The sequence below is a fragment of the Egretta garzetta genome, unplaced genomic scaffold (assembly GCF_000687185.1).
Source record: "Egretta garzetta isolate BGI_Z169 unplaced genomic scaffold, ASM68718v1 scaffold149, whole genome shotgun sequence".
NCBI classification, from domain to species: domain Eukaryota; kingdom Metazoa; phylum Chordata; class Aves; order Pelecaniformes; family Ardeidae; genus Egretta; species Egretta garzetta.
The window spans coordinates 2,687,147-2,707,527 of NW_009269998.1; the positions used below are offsets into that span (position 1 = coordinate 2,687,147).

At 41.1% G+C, this 20,381-nt stretch overlaps 1 protein-coding gene across 1 annotated transcript in view; it reads left to right on the top strand.

Moving 5' to 3' along the window:
- Positions 1-20,381, top strand: part of LOC104134036 (uncharacterized oxidoreductase YtbE) — a 39,406-nt gene extending 19,025 nt beyond the window's left edge. The window contains exons 5-8 of the mRNA XM_009647537.2: positions 6,413-6,504; positions 11,351-11,533; positions 12,073-12,132; positions 14,290-20,381. Of these exons, the coding sequence (XP_009645832.1) occupies positions 6,413-6,504; positions 11,351-11,533; positions 12,073-12,132; positions 14,290-14,385 (431 nt within the window). The 3' untranslated portion in view covers positions 14,386-20,381. The remainder of the gene's footprint in view (positions 1-6,412; positions 6,505-11,350; positions 11,534-12,072; positions 12,133-14,289) is intronic.

The window sequence follows — 20,381 nt, forward strand, 5'->3', positions numbered from 1 at the left end:
TGTTGATAAAAAAAAAAAACAATTAAAGACGGAGGCAAAAAAAAAAAAAAAAAAAACAACAAAAAGAAATGACTACACATATTTATGTTAAAGATTATAAAAAAGCCTTCATAATGTGCACTATCTTATTTAAGACGAAGAAATTGCCATAGAATAAGTCATTTTGGTGCAGATATAAAGTGGGAACAAATCTAAACTTGCACGAATGTCTATCCTCATTTGTTATGTTTTGCTCTTTATTTTAACGACTTCATGGGTAATTCTAAGTGTGAAAATAAACCCTCAGACTTCTTTGTTTTCATGATTTTTTGCAGTGTATGGTTTGTGCTTTTTTCTACTAGTGAGTGAATCCTTTTCATCAAAGATTTAGATAAATGGTTTTGCTTAGCTTGCTTAAAGCAAATGCCCACATTTGTGTACCCAGCGTGAACACGAGAACTCTTGGGAAGAAGGCAATGCTGAAATACATTTGAAAGGAAAGCCCTTGTCCAAAGCAACTTTTTGTCTCAATAAATAATGCACATGATTTGGGGAAAAGGCATCATTTATCTGTTTTGCATACGTTGCCTCTAAGCCCTAGATTCTTAGCTATTGTAAATCGGTATTGCTTTATTGACATCAGTCAGGTTGCTGTTATTCGTGCCAGTTGGGAATCGTTATCCCCTCTGATGTGGAAGTCCAAAAAGTATCCCAGTTCAGGGAACTGTGCCCTCATAGTTACCGGGAGAACAAACTATTTAGAGTCTATGTGCTCTCCATAATACTTCCAAAATGCTCATTTTAAGGGTACATACTCTAATAATTAGCCTTTAAGCACTTCGCTGAGTTGCTGATAATTTTGATCACATTTTCACAACATAGCATGTGGTGGCAATATTGACTTAAGGTATATTGGCATCGATTCCGTACCAGAGGCACGAGTAGAAGTCAAATTGTCAACGTACAATGAGTTTTCCATCACAGAAGTTGGCAATTTGACTTCTACTCATGCCTCCTCTCCTGTTGTCCTCACAGTTCACGGGTGACTGGTAACAGGAGTAATGCCCATGGAATTGGAGTAGCAGGCAAGTCATGTTAAGGCAGATAAGCACCTACACTGTGGTAATGAATGGGATAAAAAGAAATCCTTTGGGGGAGGAAGCATGATTTTTGTGTTTTCAGTTTTGCTACAGTCTTCCTGTGTGTCTTAGACTTAGCTTTTTGGTGTCTGTTTTTCACTCTGTAAAATGGGAACAAGTGTTACTTCTTAGACTGAGAACTTAATTCCTTATTAGTTCTGTCTAAGAGTCACCTGCTTTATTTATCAAGGCTTTGGCTTGCCGTTTGCGTGCGGGGCGCACTCAGCCTGCGGCGCTGATTTAGCAAGCTGTGCTGAAATCAAGTCCTGTATGATTTCTGAGTAATACCATTTACCCACAGAGAAGTTCTCAGTGCGCGTATCACGGAGAACATGGGCCTTTCCAACCTGTATGACCTCCTTTAATAAAGATAGAGTTACTGCAGTTGACCTCTCGTGAAAAGTGGATCTATTTGTGGTTTTATTCTGTGGCCTGAATAGAAGATATAACAGAATGGGCACTGTTCGCGGGACGTGGGAATTCTCCCTCGCTCTGACTCATGTAGAGCAGCAGGGAGGGGGAGGAAAATGGACTCCACAAACCCAGTATCCAGTTTTGTCATTTAAAAAAAACCTTTCTGATCTGAACTTTGTACCTTTAATATTGCAGAGAGTATTTACAAGTTTGGTAAAAGTCCATACTAGTGCTAGAGAAAGATAAGGCTCACCATTGTACTAAAACAATGTTGTGGTGCCAAGACAGTGTATTTATGTTTTTTTTGTCGCAAGACTAACAGTGCCCATCAAACTTTGTTTAATTTGGTATTATACTAAGTAAAGGAAAAAATACCCACTCATTCCCTAGGTCACTGTAAAAAATGCCTTAAGCTCAGTACACAACTACATTGCAAACCAGTCCATTCGCATGAGGTATTGCTTCAAGCAGCCGGGAGTAATACAGTGTGGTGAAATTACCAATGTGGTGGAAGCCAAGGGTTTTTTTTTTGTGTAGAATAGAAAAGATAGGGATTTTTTTCCCCATTATGATCAGACATTATTTTGCCAGTATGTTTTCTAATGTGCCTTGCGGAGTTTCATGGTAGTTTTCTCAAAGCTGGATGAAAATTTGTGTTCCACCATTGTGGTCAGTTGATTCTTAGCATGCATAAAAGAAGCATCTTTGCCAAGTTTTCCTTCAAGCTTGTGAAGTCGGAGTCGTGGGAGGAGGACAAAGCCTCAGCAATCTTTGGGAGCTAACACAGAATTGCAAACTGTTTATTGCACCTGGCACTTTCTCAAAATCCGCTTCATAGGGGCCAAACCACTCATTTCCTCCAGCAGATAAGGAGGATGCTTTCTTTCCCTGAGTCAAAGCTCTGTGACTGTAAATAAGGCAGTATAAATGTATATATTTAAAGTGTACAGCTAAGGCGTGAATTGTGTCTGAATTGCCTGAAATGAGATTTTTAAGCACACTAAGCAGGTATTAAATTGGAAATAAAGGCTTTTTTTCCCCCTTTTCAAGAGCATTCTGGTGGTTTTCAGGCCCACGGCACAAACTTTACCTCCGTCGGAGCTCTGTGAGAGAGGAAATGTAAGGAAGCGTGCCCCCCCGCCCTGGTTGTTTCAAGGCAATGAGTCAGGACCCTTTAATGCAAGTTTCTCGACAAGCAATTTTTTCCTTTCTACATCTGATGTCATCATTTCATGGATCTTGTTTGATGTACATAGTCACAAGTGTTGGTCTGTCGGGTAAGGCCCAGGAGCTAACCAACCCTTCATTTTCTTGTCCATCATTTTCTAATTCTTCATCCTTGGGAATTAATTCAGCAGATGTAAATGTGGAAATAATTCTGTATAATCTCCTGCTTTAAGGCAGTCTTTCCCAGATTTGGACAATGCAGAGCAACTGTGTTAATCTCCCATCAAGCAGATGGAAGCAATTCTCTAGAGGAGAATCCATTGATTGTTCGTTGAAATTTAAACTCTCTATTTTTCAGGAAATTCCGGTGGTTTGAATTCATGTTTCCACCATGCATTGAAATAAGATTTTTAATACAGGCAGGCTGTGCAATTGTTTTCATATTTGCTGTATTTTATATTGTCATTTAATACAAAAGTCAAAGCACTTTAACTTTCATGTATTAGACTGTAACTAAAAACAAAGCAATGGAGTTGAAATGAAGGGTTCTAACTTTACCAAAACTAAATATGTGGATTTAATGAAAATTAAGTGTTGTCATTGTATTCCCATTAAAAAAAAAAAAAAAGCTTGAAGAAAATGCTGGTTCCACAAAAACATTGTCATTCTAATTATTTTTCTCAGTTGTCTAGGAAAATGTTCGTTTTCTTGGCAATTTTGGATTTAGCTTTTTCTTTTGCCACAGTGCGGATTTTTAGTAGGAGCGACTCGGCTGACTTTTAAGAGAAAACATAACTCACCTGAAATTTCTTGATGGGAAATCTAGCAAAAAACCTACTTACCAGTGAATGCAATGAGACTATGGAACGGACTTCAGAGTCTCCTGTGAGAAGCATGCTAGGAGCAAAACATCTCAGAGTATATTGTGGGGGGGGGGAAAAAGTGGAAGCTTTCCGTGGAAATGGGCAAGTTTAATAAGCCCTTTCATCTGTCACGTCTGTGACTTGAGGTTTGTTTCAGCCTGAAATAAAAGCTTTATTCTTCAAGGGCAATAACAGCATGTTTTCTGAAACTCCTTGGCTTTCAACAATAGAGTATAATATTTTGGTTCACCATTGTGTTAAAACTGCAAGTGTTTTTCTGGCGTCTTTGGCATAATGATTTATTAGTGTTGACACTGCGGGGTTGTTTGTCAGTATAAGTCAAAAGCTCAGGTTTTGCTCCTTCTGGCAGATTACATACAAATTATGCAAATAGCTATAGTGCAGGTTATAACCTAATTATATTATACATCTTGAACAATAGTAATTTCTGTAAGGGAAAGCTGTCTTGCATTTTCGTTGCTAATGTATTTTTCTCTCCTTTTTGTATTCTACAACAGAAACCACATTAAAAAGTGATAGTAGGTGTGTAGGTTTTGCTGCTGTGCAGCTTATTTGCTTGGGCTGCTAAAATATGTGAAAGCAGCATAGCAGCCGAAGTGCCTGTATTTATATGGTTAGGGGCTTTTCTAATGCAAAACTGATTCTTTTTTTCAGGGCTTTAACAATCTGTTTATAATAATTAGCAATAGACTGTAACCACTCACAGAATTACATAGAGGACTAGGAAAAAGGAATTTATTTATTTTGTTCAGGTAAATCCAAAGTGCAAATTCAAGATACTTTGTAATCTTACAGCTCATATTTTTATATGCCAATTTATAGTCTACTTGTGAGTTATTTTTTTTATACATAAACCACATGCTTTTAGGAATAAGTACTTGGTTCGTACATTTCTCTCCAACATTTTCTTTAGCTTTCGCTTCAAGTGAAATTCTTCCTTTTCGTGTATTCACGTCTCCCAGTTGCGTTAATAAGTGCTTTTTCTGTGTCTGTATTCCAGCTTCAAATCAAGGCAGCTCCACGTAGTTCCCTGCTGACCTTAAGGAAGTGGAGGTTCTAATTGTGGAACGAGGGCAATTTCAGTCCAGAAATCTCTCCTTTGGCATCAAATGGCTGAAATCGCCCGATGACTTCTTTTTTTTCTGAAAAAAATTAACTATAACTTTTGACTTAATTCCTTTCTTGCTTGCTATAGATATTCGTATGCATGCATGTAGATAAGCACATGCATATATATTATATAGACTCGGCCAGCACAAATACTGGATTAAGAGCAGCGGTTGGACCTCTGTGTCCGCGCATCTTGAGACAGACTTTCCATCTGCAGAGTCACAGGTTGAAACGCAGATCGAGTCAATCAAGACAAAGCTGACGTACTGAAAAAATGAGTCTGATTCATCGTCCACAGAATCCGCAGCCTAAGGAGACCACTGCTGGCCTGGCCACCCCTGGTTTCCCTATCTGCTGTGTTTAGCAGGGGATGAGGACCAAGCTATCAGAGATGAGTCAGGGTTGAGGTGTGGTGGCAGGGCAGTATTGGGAGTTGTGCTTTATCGTATCTGAGGTCTGAAGGAAGGCATCTCATTTCAGGACTTGTCAGCATTTAATTTATACACGTGCATGCACGCTTAAGGCTTAATTAAAAAAATAACCTTCGTATCACCTGTGTGCCATTTAACTTCATTTACATGTCGACAGGAGCTGAGAAATCTAGCTACGATTTTAAGCTTCTTGAGTCTTGTTAGATACTGCTGACTTAATTGAAGTTTTTATACCGAGTGTAACATAACATCTCGTAATGATCTAACAGAAATACAAGCAGTGCTACAGAGTTCATTTGGGCTGCGTGTCCGATCAATCGAGTCAATCAAGATCGAGTCAATCAAGACGAAGCTGATGTACTGAAAAAATGAGTCTGATTCATCATCCACAGAATCCGCAGCCTAAGGAGACCACTGCTGGCCTGGCCACCCCTGGTTTCCCTATCTGCTGTGTTTAGCAGGGGATGAGGACCAAGCTATCAGAGATGAGTCAGGGTTGAGGTGTGGTGGCAGGGCAGTATTGGGAGTTGTGCTTTATCGTATCTGAGGTCTGAAGGAAGGCATCTCATTTCAGGACTTGTCAGCATTTAATTTATACACGTGCATGCACGCTTAAGGCTTAATTAAAAAAATAACCTTCGTATCACCTGTGTGCCATTTAACTTCATTTACATGTCGACAGGAGCTGAGAAATCTAGCTACGATTTTAAGCTTCTTGAGTCTTGTTAGATACTGCTGACTTAATTGAAGTTTTTATACCGAGTGTAACATAACATCTCGTAATGATCTAACAGAAATACAAGCAGTGCTACAGAGTTCATTTGGGCTGCGTGTCCTTGTGTTGTATTGCTCACACCTTATTAGTCTTCAGCAAATGTTCCACTTCTCCTCAGTTTTGGCAAGCTGCTCAGAACACCATTTCCTTCTTTTCATTCTGGTGGAGTCCAATTGTTCTTTGCTTATACTACGTTAGCCTTTCCCAGAATTTAGCCTGGAGTTTTTATACACTGGGGAGTTTCCAGTGTGTTTAGATTATAAAATGATTTCCTAGTGGGACTGTGACGGAACCGTGCTTTCAGATAATACTGTCAAACTAGATTTCAGTGCTGTTTCTCTGGGGGGTTTTTTTCAGGATTTCGGTGCTGGGTTTCTGTGTTTCTTTGCAGTAGTTTGCTATAAAGAAGTGATGTGTACAATCATTTTGGCTCTTGAAAGTGGTATTTTTCAAATCACCCTCCCTAATAGTTAGGATCGTCCCAAAACTTTTTCTTCTTCTGTTTCTCATTAGGTTTGTGTAGATCAATTGGTGTAAGCAACTTTCTTATCAGCCATCTTGAGCAACTAAAGGAAGACTGTGTGATTACTCCACACGTTAATCAGGTGAGTGGATAAATATATTTAAAGTATCTGGCTTTGGTGGTTTTGGTTCACAAGCTTCTCCCCACCCCTGTGCCTGAAAGACTACACCCCAATAAGCCTCCATCATACAATCTCTTCCCTTTCATTTCTATATACATATTGAAAACCATTCAGGAAGATGACCTGAAGTGAGAGGGGGAAGGGGAAAAAAAGAAAAAAAAAGTCCTTCCTCCTTTCTTTTCCCCAGTTTCTCTGAGGCTACTTGTTTGTGGCTGCCTTTAAGGCACAAACGGTCCATGTGCCAGCTGTTGACGATAAAACAGTTTAGAAAGAAAATTCAAGGAGCGCTGAACATTTAGCATCTCCAGGGTGAACAAGGTTTTGGAGAGCCTGTGTTCAAATACTATATATAATTCCTCTAAGGAACACTGAAAGCCTCAGGTGATTACGTATCCATGCAAGGGTGCTGTTTCCCTTGCTCCCCCATTATTTCATATTGATATTTTAAGATGCATTAAATTCAGGGAACTTCTCAGGGCTGCAAAAACCCTGGCAACATTTTTTTGCTGCCCTAAGCAGATAAAAAATGGCCACCTCCACACCGGCAGCCTTCCAGGACGCTGACAACTATTCCCTTGCTGCAGTTCTCTGCCCGCAGCTGTGCTGGAAGTTCATGCTCCCATTCCTGCCACCTCCTGCCAGTGAAAGTCTGCTCACGCTGACACAGAGCTGGGAACTGGAATGGATGAGGTGCAGGCGCCTGCTTTTCCCCTCTGTACAGGTGGTGAGGATTTCTGGCAGCTGCTTGTGGTTTAATGTCATAAACAGCCACAAAAAGGTCACTCAGAATGTGACTGTCGGAACCTAACACCTCTGATTTTTGCTGTTCGCTAGACTAAAGGTTACTAAAGGACAATTATGTTAAATTAACGTAAAAACATATGAAACACTTAAATTGAATTATTCAAAACAAGCCATTGAAATATGCCTTAATATGTTTAAGAACCGATGAGTTTGCCAAGGTTCAATCGTGTCCCCTTTTCAGAAATACACATCTTCAGAGTCTTTAGTTTGGCCTAAGTTGTTACTGCCTGTTAAATGAGCATAGCCTTTCCATGTCCTACTAAATCACTGCAAGGAAAAAACAATGTACTCTTGGATATGTTTTGAAATTTCCCCTTGCTCACAATGTCAAAATGTCTTACTGTGTCAGTAGTGTTAATGGAGAAAAGTTGTTTCTTGATAATATTCGATGGCATCTTGGGTTTTTTCTGTGTCTGAAAAAGTGGAGATGAAAAGTTGAGACGGAGCAATACAGGGGGTGGAGGGTGTCCCTGCTGTAGGCAGACAGTCATTTCTTTAAGATCATGCACAGCATTATTCCAAATAAACACCAAAAAACCAACAATTTAATGTTCAGGAGTCTGATGGTGAGATTATTTAAGCATTATCAAATAACCATCGAATTCCTAAATTTAAACTGAGAATGGAAGTGCTATACTGAATTCTTATTTCACTGTCCGGAATTTATAATACAAAAGATATTTGCTATATTTATGCATAAAATAGCATACTCTTTCAATGAACTTCTAAATGCAAAACATTTGTAAATAATAATTGTACACAAAGTCTAAATATTTAAGAAACAAGTGAAGGAAAATCACTTCCTTCTTAGCTGTGTTGAATCTGCATAAAGAATTTGGGTGATTCTTACAACTCCAACAGTCCTTACAATGTTAAAATTGAAAGGGTTTTTTTTCCTGTGAAGAGGAGGAAGTAGGAAGGCAGGAGAAAGGAGATTCTTTATTAGACTTTTACAGTCTTTGCAAACCAGGTAGCAAGCAATGCTTCTGTTTTACAGACCAAGTTGTAAGTACTGCTTCTCTTAAATGATGATAAATATTTTCTCCTAGCATCATGTGGAATGAAACCTACAACCTAGAAGTTACAGGTTTGTATTCCAGAGTTTGTAATTGACTTGGTAGTAGTAAGTTTGGATTTATGCTCAAGGAAGTTTTTGAAGGGTCTTATGCCTGTCACTCATTAGGGGAAAAAAATTACACTTTATAAGAATTCAATGAATATATATGTTTAATTTAATAAAGTGATACACTGAAACCAAAAATAAACTGTTCCCCTCTGAATTCCGTGTAGGAAGGCTCATCAATATTTTTTTCTACTTTTATTGAAGTGGAAATTACTGTGTAATGACCTTAGAGAGATTTAGTAATGTCGTTAATATTGCCATTAATATTGAGCTGTATTATGTAAATGTGTACAAGGTAGACATGTATTTCAGTATTTTGAGGCATTAGGAAACAACCCCTTTGTACATCAACTCACCTGTAAAGAAAACACTTCTAGGCTCCTATTTCAGTTCTATGAAGAGAAATAATTGCAAGACCGTGCATTCCCACGGACAAATGGACTGGAGTCCAGATGCAGGGAGGCTTTACCGGGTGGAAAGAACCCACAGCAGGGCGGAAAGAGTAAGGCTTTTGCATACCATCATCCGAGGTATGACTTTCTAGGTCCGTGTGGCAGGACTGTTATTAGGCCCGGCTTCTCCCCATTGCGCTATGGCCGCCGTAAAACCAGCGCTTAGTTCAGAGCTCCCCTGTGCCTGACCCAGTAGCAGTAGCAGCCGCGAAGAGTTCTGCAATGGGAACTGCAAACTGTTTTATTAAACAAGTGCTGGCTTTTACACACAAATCACTTGGTGCAGAGTGCCAGAAAAGATCAAGATCTTCCCCTACCACCACCGTACGACGGACAGCCCTCGCCTGAGAAGAGTTCGGTGACTAAAATAGCAAGGGTGGGGCAAGACGGGAAATGGGAATTATTATTTTGAGGGGAAGCACATGCCGGCCACTCACCCTACGCCTCTTCTAGCTCAGGGTGCTCGTCCCTTGCATTCAGATGCTGCCAGAACCTTCCAGAAACTTTTCACAAGGAAAATATATTCCAAAGTGCTTATTTTATTTTATGCATTTGATTATTTTAGCAATATATTTAAGAAGAAAAATACTTGCCACTACCAACATGCAACTGCACTCGCCAAAATTCAGCTCACAAAATTTGGGGGGCCTTTAATTCAGTGAAAGGCACAATCTTCCCAGGGGGGAAGTAGCTGTTGCCATGTATTCTGCTTGTGAAGCAGGCAGGTGGCATCTCAGCTTTACGTGCTTCTGGTGCAACCAGGAGCTGTGCTGCCTACAAGTCTTAACTAGACCAGCAGGTAAACTCTGCTTGCAGTTATATTGGTAATGAATGCTGAGTAAGTCACTGATGCCATAGGGGTACTGCAGATTTTTCAGCATTTGATCCTAAATACATCGTTCTTTATTTAACATTTTCTAGGCTATGCTATTTGTTACACTTAGTGTAAAGAACGTCGACTAAAATTGCTAATTGCTGTTGTCATAATCGACTAATACACCCAGCTTGCTCTTTTTTCCCCTCATAGTTTTGCGTAAAACCAATGAGAATATTTTCCAGTCGGCTCAGGTGCAAACAAGTGAATAACTGTATGACCTAAACTCCGGTCTTACACATACAAACATGACATAGAAAGGCTACTCAAAGGTCAAGAAACATCAAAGGTTGAAGACATGGATGTGTCTGCTGCTTGAACCTTGTTCCCGAGTCCGCCTAGTAATTTAGATCATAGCAGCTTTAGGCTGACTCAGCCCAGCCTTGGAGGGGCACAGTTTTTTCTTAGCGCACATTGAATGCCTGCCAGCCTATTGTTCCCGACTATTGTTGTCTGAAAAGACAACATGTACTAAAGATGAGAACAGGAAATGTTCATTTGTCCTCTTTGTGGCAGAAGAAATTTTCCAGATTCCATGGGTTGAGGTAATTGTTCAGACAAGGATTTTTCTTCAAAAAGCACAAGAGTTAGATCACTGGAACAACGGTGACGGCCAATCACAAAAATTTGTCACATGATTATGTATTTTATAAATGAAAACACTCTGCATTTTCATCTGAATGCAGAGGCAGGTGTGCTTCTTACAGTGTACAATCTCTGAAATACTTATTTAAATAACACAGGAATATTACAGAGGTTCTCTTTTGGCTTTTGCTACATGCCAGAATACGTGGCTCTTCGGAGATCCTTACTTTCCAATAACTTTGCTTTCCTTTCCCTTCCAACAACCATGTCTTTGCAGCTTGCTACTTTTCCTCTTTTAACTGGTTCTTGGCAATCTGTGGTCTTCCTCCAAAGGGTCTCCTCCGCACTTCATTCCACAGCGTCACTGCTTCCCTGCAGAAGCTGCTGGTGACATCACGCAGAGAAAACAGGATTTTCCACGTACAATCCGTGCCAACAGGCTTTGCTGCCGAGGTCAGGCCCTTATCCTAAGCAAATTGTTCTGGTCGGTCTCTTGCAAACCCAGTCCCTGCCCAGCCCCCTCCCCTTGCCTGTGCAACTCCAAGATCATTAGTAAAGAAACAGGAAAGGAAGCAGATTTGGGGAAGAGAAGGTTGTCTCAAATCACCAATGAAAATGACCCGATGCTGACTTCCACGTCGCGTTTGCATGTATTTCTCAAAGTCGGAGCAGCACAAGAGTGCACGTTCAGCTGCAGGTAGGGCAGACAGCTCCTCCACGCGCCTTGTTTCTGGGGGAAGCATAAAATAGGTAGTAAACTATTGTGCCAATTAATGGCAAAATGCCTGTGGATTAATACCCTTCACATGTCTTCCAAAACTGGTAACTTGCATCTATCTCCCAGAAGCAGCAATTTCACTCATGTTGTATTTTTAAAACGAGAGAAAAAATATTTTCATTTTTCAATGATGTTTTCTACTATATGTACTCTCAAGGTTTTTACTAAAAGTTTGTTTCCGTTTATCTAAGGCTGAATACCACCCTTTCCAAAGACCTCAGGAGCTGGTGGATTATTGTAGGAGCAGAGATATTGTTTTTGAAGGCTACTGTCCTTTAGCCAAAGGTGAAGCACTCACTCATCCTAGTATCATTCAGCTGGCAAAGAAATACGGCAGAACTCCGGCACAGATTTGCATACGCTGGAGCATACAGGTAATGGAGGGTGGTAATAAAAACGTGTCTCCTCTCTCAGGCAGAAAAAATGCAAATAGTTCGGGTTTTGTGCCTCAAACCAGAATTTATACAGAAAGTATTTTTGCCTTCAGTATGTTGATATCGTGCGAACTAACTGTGTTGTACTGGAAATTTGGAATGTGGTACAGAAAGCATGGCGGTATGTTAAATATGCAGATAATCAGTAGAGAATAAAAAGAACCACCAATAAAAGAGATTTTTTTCCAACTAGATGTTACAAGCAGCGTGGGGCATCGTTCCATCTCTATCACTCAACACGAAGTACTAAGCAGTGAAATAGTGCGTTAAGTTGCCGTAAACCACACAATCTGTGGGGGAATGTAATGCAGCGTATAGAACGGCAATTAGAAATAGCATCTAGAAATGTCAGTGTCCTCTGGAAAAAATGAAACTAAAACCTCAGAAGACATGAAGAAATGTCTTGAAATGTTTTGAAGAGAGATTATTTTCTTTGAAACTGTGTAGATTTTAATGACGAGAAGCATTATGTTTTTCAGAATGGGATTGTCACTATTCCAAAGTCCACAAAAGCAGAAAGGATAGAGGAAAACTGCAAGGTAAGATTTGGTTATGCACTCGAGTCTGACTACCATCCGAATTACTGGTTTTAATACTTTGGTTTGCCTGCCCATTTTCCTATACCAGTTTTATATTGGGGCAACTCCGTTAAAATTGGCAAATTACAGTACCATGAAATTACTACAATACAGTAGAAAACCATAATTCACAAATGTCAGAAATCAACTGGAGAGCTAATCACTGGGTGTAAAAAGGATACCCCTAGAAAGACCTTTCATAGTTGATTTTGATTATTAATATTTTCGTTTATTACTTGCCTGATTGTAGAACATCCTAATGTGGTTATTAGGGCCTCGGTGTGGCAGGCAGAGAGGTCGCACGGAAGGAGTTTGTATGCTGTGCATGACCCTGTATGCAAGCTGCAAACCTCTCTCGGGGATATCTCAGGTGCAGCCCAGCTAAGGAGGTGATGGTCCTGCCAGAGCTGACTCTTCCCCAACCTTCATCCTTCTACCCAACTCACAGAGAAGGTCCCAGCGTGAAGGGGATGGACAAAGTGGGGAACCAATGAGGATTGGCAGCATGATTCCCCGCACTCTTTTTTATTTCCTTTTCATGCCACATGTTTTTAATTCATTACTTCATTTTTTTCTCTCCGTTTCTCTAATCTGATTGTGGGAGGAGAGGAGAAACCACAACAACCTTATTGTTACTTCCAAAAATATCGTAGGGGTATGAACTGTTTGGCGAATCAGGAAGGAACTTTGCAAGAAGATAGGAAACTTCTGTCTGCCAGTTAAATCACTCTGTGTGTGTGTGTAGGTGTAAATCAGCGTACCTGTAATGAGGCTTTCTCCTGGTGGCTGTGCCTGTTTATCTAGCTCCTGCCTTGGCTATTCATGCTGCCAGCACCCTGCCTTCCGTGGTACGAGCACGCTGCTTGTGGTACTGTATTGTGAACCAGATCAGAGAACAAAACCAGGTTAAAAACCCTTCCTTATTGTATTTTGTTTTATTTTCCCCAATGGCGTTTTAAATCCAGATTAATTCTATTTTTGACAGAGTTTACTCTATGGCCCCACCAATTCACATTTCGTGCAACTGAGGGAATGTGTTGCAGCAAAACTTAAAACACTTAGGATGGAGAGGAGGAGGGGAGAACTGGCACAGCTATCGGATGCTGTTTATTGCATCTCCCTTTTTTTTCTTTCCCCCATGCCAGTGTGTTGGTCAAGTTGGTGAAGGCATGGGCCTCGTTAAGCCCTTAGTATATAATATATCATAGATAGTATTTCTGGTTCTGTGACTGGTCGCTGGTTTAGGTTTAAAAAGCTTGAGGGCTGAGGTTTGACTGCAAGGGTCGTTCCAGCAGACAGTGATTGCTGGGTAATGCAGGATGGAGCGGTTCAGGCTCCACAGGATCTTTTGATGGAGCGTGGAGGAGCTCTGACAAAGACAAGAGACCAGCTTACCAGTTCTGAAGTGATAATGTCTGAATAAGGCACCTGCTAAGAAAACACCGACGCCGTCATGCCCGTTGCAGGTCTCGCCGCAGGAGGCGTGGGTGGCTGTAAGAACCTACGCGTGAGGCAGGTGCTTGCTTTCAGGCTCGAGGTGGTACTGAGGCACCGTAGCACTGTATCTGCTTCTGTGTTAGCTGATCCCCGAGTGTTTTGTCTAAGTACACATAGAAAAGATAGATACAGCCTTCGGTTCGCTAGCTTTGTGAATGTCCTGATACCTTCTAATAATTCTCTTTGGCTAAAGTTTTGAGGAAAAGAACTGTAACACTCTAAACTGGACTTTGGGACAAAAGTGAAATACCGAGCTCAGCTTTCCGGAGGGGTTGGAGTCCGGGTATTCGTACACCTCTGGCAGTGGCCGTACAGAGCGCCGTCAAAATCAGCTTTGATACTGCCGTTGTCCTGGACCCTTGCCTGAGGCCAGAGCGCTACAAAACCATCTTAACAGAGTCTACAAATAAAAGTGACTCTCAAAAGGAGCAAAGGACCCCGTGGAGCCTGTCAGCTTAATGGAATATTTGTCTGTCACAAAGTATAAGAAGGAATTTCCAGAAGGAAAAATTACAGAAAAATTCTGCCTCACATTCAAATGAATCTTGTTCAGTGTAAATAACAGAAGCACTCCTGATTCTCTCTATGTTCATTATGTTAACTATATATGCATTCCCATAGGTGTTTGATTTTACAATAGCAGAAGACGATGTTGAAATTCTGAATGGAATGCACGATGGCAGACATGTTTCCTGGGACCCAAGCCCTGTTGTGTGAATGAAGGTTTGAGCTTTTTCCTTTGCACCAATCAGTGAGTCGCACCATGTAACTTAAATTCAGGGAAGGTTATAATAAGAATATAATGGTAAGATTAATGTCTGCTGTTAATGATAACTGATTTGAAATCTTGAACATTGGTAACAGACAACAGATATTTTTGAGGGTAGCACTTTTGTACAGAGATCTGGCATTTCCATCTCAAATCCTGATCTGTAGTTCATTGAAGCCCATGCAAAGCCTCCTATGGATGCCATTGACCCTGCATCGGGCCATTTAATCAAAGAGCATGAGGAGATATCCCTGTGTTGAAAATGAGAGAAAAAATGCTACCAGCCAAGAATGTACAACACAGGTGTTATGTACAAAATAATTTGCCAAGTACTTTGTTAGAGGGATACAATGTATGAAGAAGAAGAAGCTGGGTGAAAAAAAAATGTTAATACCATTATTATTGCAGTATTTATACTGTACAATATACTGCAAATCTCCATCAAAAATATCATCTCACTGTAATAAGCAATGTCTGAGCATCACCAAAAAAGTTTTCTGCATATTATTGCATAGTAATGGCATTGACCCAGAGAGTTCTATGCATAGTATTTACTAGCCTGTAGGTATAACGAAATAGAAATCTTTCCAGAGAAGTCCATGGACAAATAAACTGCATGGCTAAATGCTGAGCAGCAAGCTCTACGAGCCCAAGAGCTATCTTCGTTATCACTGATCTTATTTCTCTTCGTGGAAATCCTGGTGAGTTTTGTGTAGCTTTTAGTAAGAATTAGTTTAGCTAATGTCCAGGAAATCTCATGAAGAGACTTTCCTCAGATTTCCTTATAAAATATGTACCTATAGAGAGAAAGATGTAGATATAGACATATGTAGTTTACAGATCTGTTCTGAGAAATATGTCTGCAGAGTCTTTTATCAGCCAAGTATTCAACTTGTGGTCACATTGGTTTGATATTTTAGGAGTTCCTGTGTCTAGAAAGGTTTGGAAAATCCATGATTTATATTGTGTGTGGACTTCCTGAGGCAGTTTTCCCAGTGCTGTTCTGCTTTAGTCATATCGTGAAACAAAGCTCCTTAGTTTTTTATCGAGAAGTGCCTTACAGGAATCGTAGATTCTAGCCTCCATCGGTTTGTCCTCAAAGTAGAGCTTTTGTACAGCTTGGCTAAAGGACAGACAAACATATCTTTTTGACAACAGCTCCTCGGAATAATTGGGGTTTTTTTTCCCCTGGTAAACATTTCTGCAAAAATCTGCCTAGATTTGCCTCTGGAATCATTAATGTATTACTTATTCTTTTAAAACACAAGATAGTGTATGAAACGCGGCGCTCACTAATACCTGTATAATGTATTCTGTTCCAAGGAGGATGCACACGCTCCACAGTAAGGGTTATTTTCTGGAGTTTCGAGCGTGGCCTGCAGTTTGGGGTGCTTCAGGATCTGCAAATGTCACTTCAGGTGTCTAAGAACAGCTATGTACCTGGCTTAACTTCAGTAGTTCCAAACAGTAGGGCTTATTTATAAAATGAAGGTAGTTTTTAGGCTTTATTTTAGCTTTTGCATAAAATTATGGCATGACTAAGTGAAAATTGGAAAGATTGCCCAGAAATAAACCTTTCTACTGGTGGTCATCAGCTAATCCTGCTTTTGAAAAGTCATTTTATAGAACAATACCTTGGCAATATGAAAAATAGACCTGTTGCTGTGCTGTTGAGGGACTCCTTGCTTCGCAGTGCACCTGAATTCATAAAACAAGGACTGGAAGTGAATCGTGTGCCTCGTCTTCGCTCACTGTGCCTTTTGGGCAGTGAAGACTTTCTCAGAAACTACAAAAGAGAAGTCCGAGGTTTACCTCTAGTTCTCTCTCGAGAAACAGACATCAAGATACGATTTCCAACACAAATGCTGCACACAAAGCGAACCAAATCTTCATGTATGCCGAATTCTAGCTTCAGTATGACCAGGACAGTATCGGCTCGGGCTAGTTACGTGGCTAGAAGTCCCATGGTGGTCAGACCAGCTCTGTTTTTTCTGCACCCATTTCTGACCGATTACCTCCCTGCTCTGAGCTAAACAGAACTAAACCAGAGTTTCTTGCTAATCCCCCGCATGGATGGCTTTAGGCTACAGTGAGGATGGCTTCCGAATTCATTGATACGTTTCATTGTTCCCTCTGTCAAAGGGATTTTACGACGGGTTTTGTGTCTGCATCTGCTTTCTCTAGGAAGTCAAGCCACCATTTTCTCTGATCTAGATCACGGTATCTAAGCAGTACAGGGAGTAATGAAAGGAATAATCAGCTAGAAATAGTATTACTAAAAAAGCATTCTTCTGAAGGAGCAGTTGGGGCAAGTTACAGTTTTAATCTGGTATTTTCCTAACTGCCTTCAGACTTAACTGGTTTTGGTTCAGGACTTTTTTCTGGTGGGTTTGGTGGGTTTTTTTGTAATCTTTCCTAGCAATCCCTTTGCTACCAGGTAGTGGCTTTAGAACTACGGAAGCTATGTACAAGGTCGAGCGTGATTTGAGGCAACAGAAGCTTTTTTAGTGGCAGGACTCAGCTGACCCACGCTGGTTTTCTGCCAGAAGCTGTAACTGCCCCCAGAGACTGGAGCCCTGCTCTCTCCTGTGTGCTTGGGATCCATCGCTGGAGCCTCTTCCTCTGAATATGGCATTCACCAGGTTCATACTGTGGTAGTTAATTTAGAATTAACACGGAGCAAATCCTCTTTTCATCAGGTTGCAGAGGGAAAGACTGACTCAGTGGACTCATATTTTATGCTCCTCTCTACAACTAAACTGATGTGTGGTAGGTAGGTTGCTTTTTAAGCAAAGGCTGCTGAAGAGTAAGTCCACATCACCTCATCTAAATGAAAGTTTCCAAACTACAACTTTGATCGTAGTATAAAGAAATAAGACAATGAATAAGAAATTGGAAAGTGAACAGTAGTGAGATGTAGGGGTAGCAGTGAGGAGTGATGTTCTGTAACAGAAGCGGAACCTCGAAGACCAAAAGGATATAAAAGTGCTGAACATAAAAAAATCAAGAAGTTTAACTCCATTTTTTGTTTCTTCTTTGGTCAGTTAGCCTGGAGGGGGGCATTCTCTAAGATTTTTTTATTTTTTTTTTAAAACCTCAGAATTCATCCCTCAAGTGAATTCTTGGAATCATATGCATATTCTTCCCCAGGGCTGAAATTCCTCCTCTTGTCCATATTTCTGTAAGACATCTCTGGAGAGAAAGCTTTTTCACCTTTCTACCATGACCATTTTTAAGATGTAGCAATGGATCCACGTTATCGGCATAACCCATCAGCTTGCCGATGGGAACAGGGATTACACCTGAATATTGAAGGCGCTTTTTCTTCCATAATTACGTAGGTCGTTTATGGTAGCGACTGACTGGGGCACTCCTTTCTAATTGAGATAAACCACTATTTAACGTAAGATGCAATTCATCGGTGTTATCTACCCAAGTGCGATCAGCCACCTTTGCAGGAGCTGACTCCCTTGCAGGAGCTGACTCCCTTGCAGGAGCTGACTCCTTTGCACTGTGACTCTCAGTGGAAGGGAACTCTCCTGAAACCAATAAGGAAAGGAAAAAAATAAACTGAAAGTCGGTGGAAAGGGTGAGGCCGTTTTCTGTGCAGCCAAGTAGCTTCCTGCCTGACTCGGAGTGGCTCCCTCTCTCCTTTTTCTTGCCTATTTCTGAATTTCATCTTTTGTATTACTGGGGATGAAGGCACCTAAGAACTTTTCACTGGAAGGTAACGGGAATGGTTTTGTAAAGTGCGTACTTCAGGAAAATCTTTTTAAATTGGGCTGCAGAAGCGTTTCTACTGCACCTGACCCCCCGCTTCACTTTCAAGACACTGTTTTTCTGACTAGCATGTGTAATAAAGAAACCGTAAGTTCACAAATCCACTAAGCCAAGCAGACCGTGTAATATTCACCCTTCTTTCTGCACTTTGGTTAACACCAGCTGATTTTCATTTTTTAAAATAGCAGTGGCAAACTGTTCTGACAGGAAAGCTGACGTTAACCCCACGGCTTTAAAAATGGGGACAGAGGTGGAGTAGGGCTTGCCGACGCTGACCGACTCCTTCCACGGGGCCACGCTTCGAAGCTCATCTCTGACCATAGGCGTGTCGGGGAAAACCAACCCACGGGCCAACCTCCTGGCAGTTTCTCACGTCGCTGTGCTGGCCGTCTTCTTCTGTACTTAATCTTTTGGCGCTTTTTGCAGCCTCCATTAAGATGTCTGCAGGTTTGAAAGAAAACATCGAGTGTTTGGCACTGCCTCATAGGGAGCCTGTGTTATATTTGTGATAGAAATGATGCAGCCTCGATGAACGGCTGCTTATCCCTCTGCAGTGTCACATAGGCCTAATTACAGCTGCCAGGCCATTATAGGACAGTAATGACTTCGAAGGGACCAGAGCATGGGAACTATCTCCAAAACTTGCCACTACCCGTTGGGAAAACAAACAAACAAGCACAAAAAAAACCCAAAAAACCCCACCAAAAAAAAAGAGGTGCACAAAGCCTGAAATGAATGTAAACCAGTGACGCTGGTATCGCCTCCCGGTGCCGTGCCGTGCACCGTGAACCATTGCAGGCACGGCCAGCGTGTGGGATGTGCTTCTGTGAGCGACTCTGCACAGGTCCATTGTACCAGATCTCAGTCGCTGTGCCCAAGAGGAATGTTTATGACCTTCACCGTGGCTTTGCTAGCCAGTGCCCGTTGAGGACCGGTCTGTAGCTGAACAGGAAATTTGAGGACTGTACTAATAGGGAATTCAAGAGTATGTCAGCAGCGTGATCATCCTATTAATGAGTGCTCTGATCTTTCTCCAGCAAAATAGATTTCCAGGGCTTTCTAGATGAGGCTTCAAAATTGCAGTGTAATGAACTAGGGTTAAGTTCATAACTCGGCCATGAAATTTGGAGCAGGGTGGGGGGGGGGATGCACGGTTACTTTCACAGTTTCCCGGTAACAAGGAGAGCAGAGATTGTTAGGTTGTTTTGCTGGGTTCTGTTTTTCTTTTTTCTACAAATTCATTCTTTCCGACTGGTTCTTCACGACCTGGAATTCATCCCACTGAATATCCATATGTACAGTCTTGCCAGGGTGAATTTACAGTAAATCGCTTGCTTCGGGCGCAGTAGAAAGGTGGTAGGAGATGCACCCGAAGCAAAGCTGTCAAGGTCATACCTATGCGGTGGTAAAAATTCACTTTCCTGATGTTGAAAAAATATATATTTAATGGGCTCGTTACATTAATGAAACAGCAACCAGCCGTTCTATATCACACGGTTTGTGAGATTTTTGCATGATTATCATGAATGCCTTATAAACCAGATATAAGAACCTTTGATTAATCTGAAAAATTATCACAGGTGGGTTTGTGTCTTTTTTTTTTTTCAAGAAATGGTTATTTTACTGCTCCCCCCCCAATATTACAGGTAAATAATATCTGTAATCTGCTAAATAACTGCAGATTTTCCATCTAGGACTTCTCTTCCTTCAGCACAGCGCGCTAGCTCAGTTACCATGCCCATTGATCCCTTCAGATTACCCGAACGGGAAACCTACAGTAGGGCTTCAGCTGCCTGGTCCCTATCACTGGAAGAGAAAAATAACTTCCAGGAAGCTTTCCAGTGCTGCAGGATCCAGTTTCGTTACTGTAGAACTTCTGCTACATTTTACTGCAGATGAAAACACCGTACCTGGTGGGCAGAGGTACGGGAGTGCGTTACGGTTTGGGGCGCGATGCTGTGCAGTAAAACCGTTGCTTGTCCCTCTCTCAAGTACTTCAGTTCTTTCCACGTGGAGTTAAGCTTTTCCTAATGTTCTGTTCAGTTTAGCCAGCTAAAAATAAAGTACAGACCCTCACAAAAGTGAATGTAGCAAACTTTTTACAACGGCCTTTTAAAACAAAAAAGGCCATTTAATGACTATTAAATTCATGGATATCAAGAAT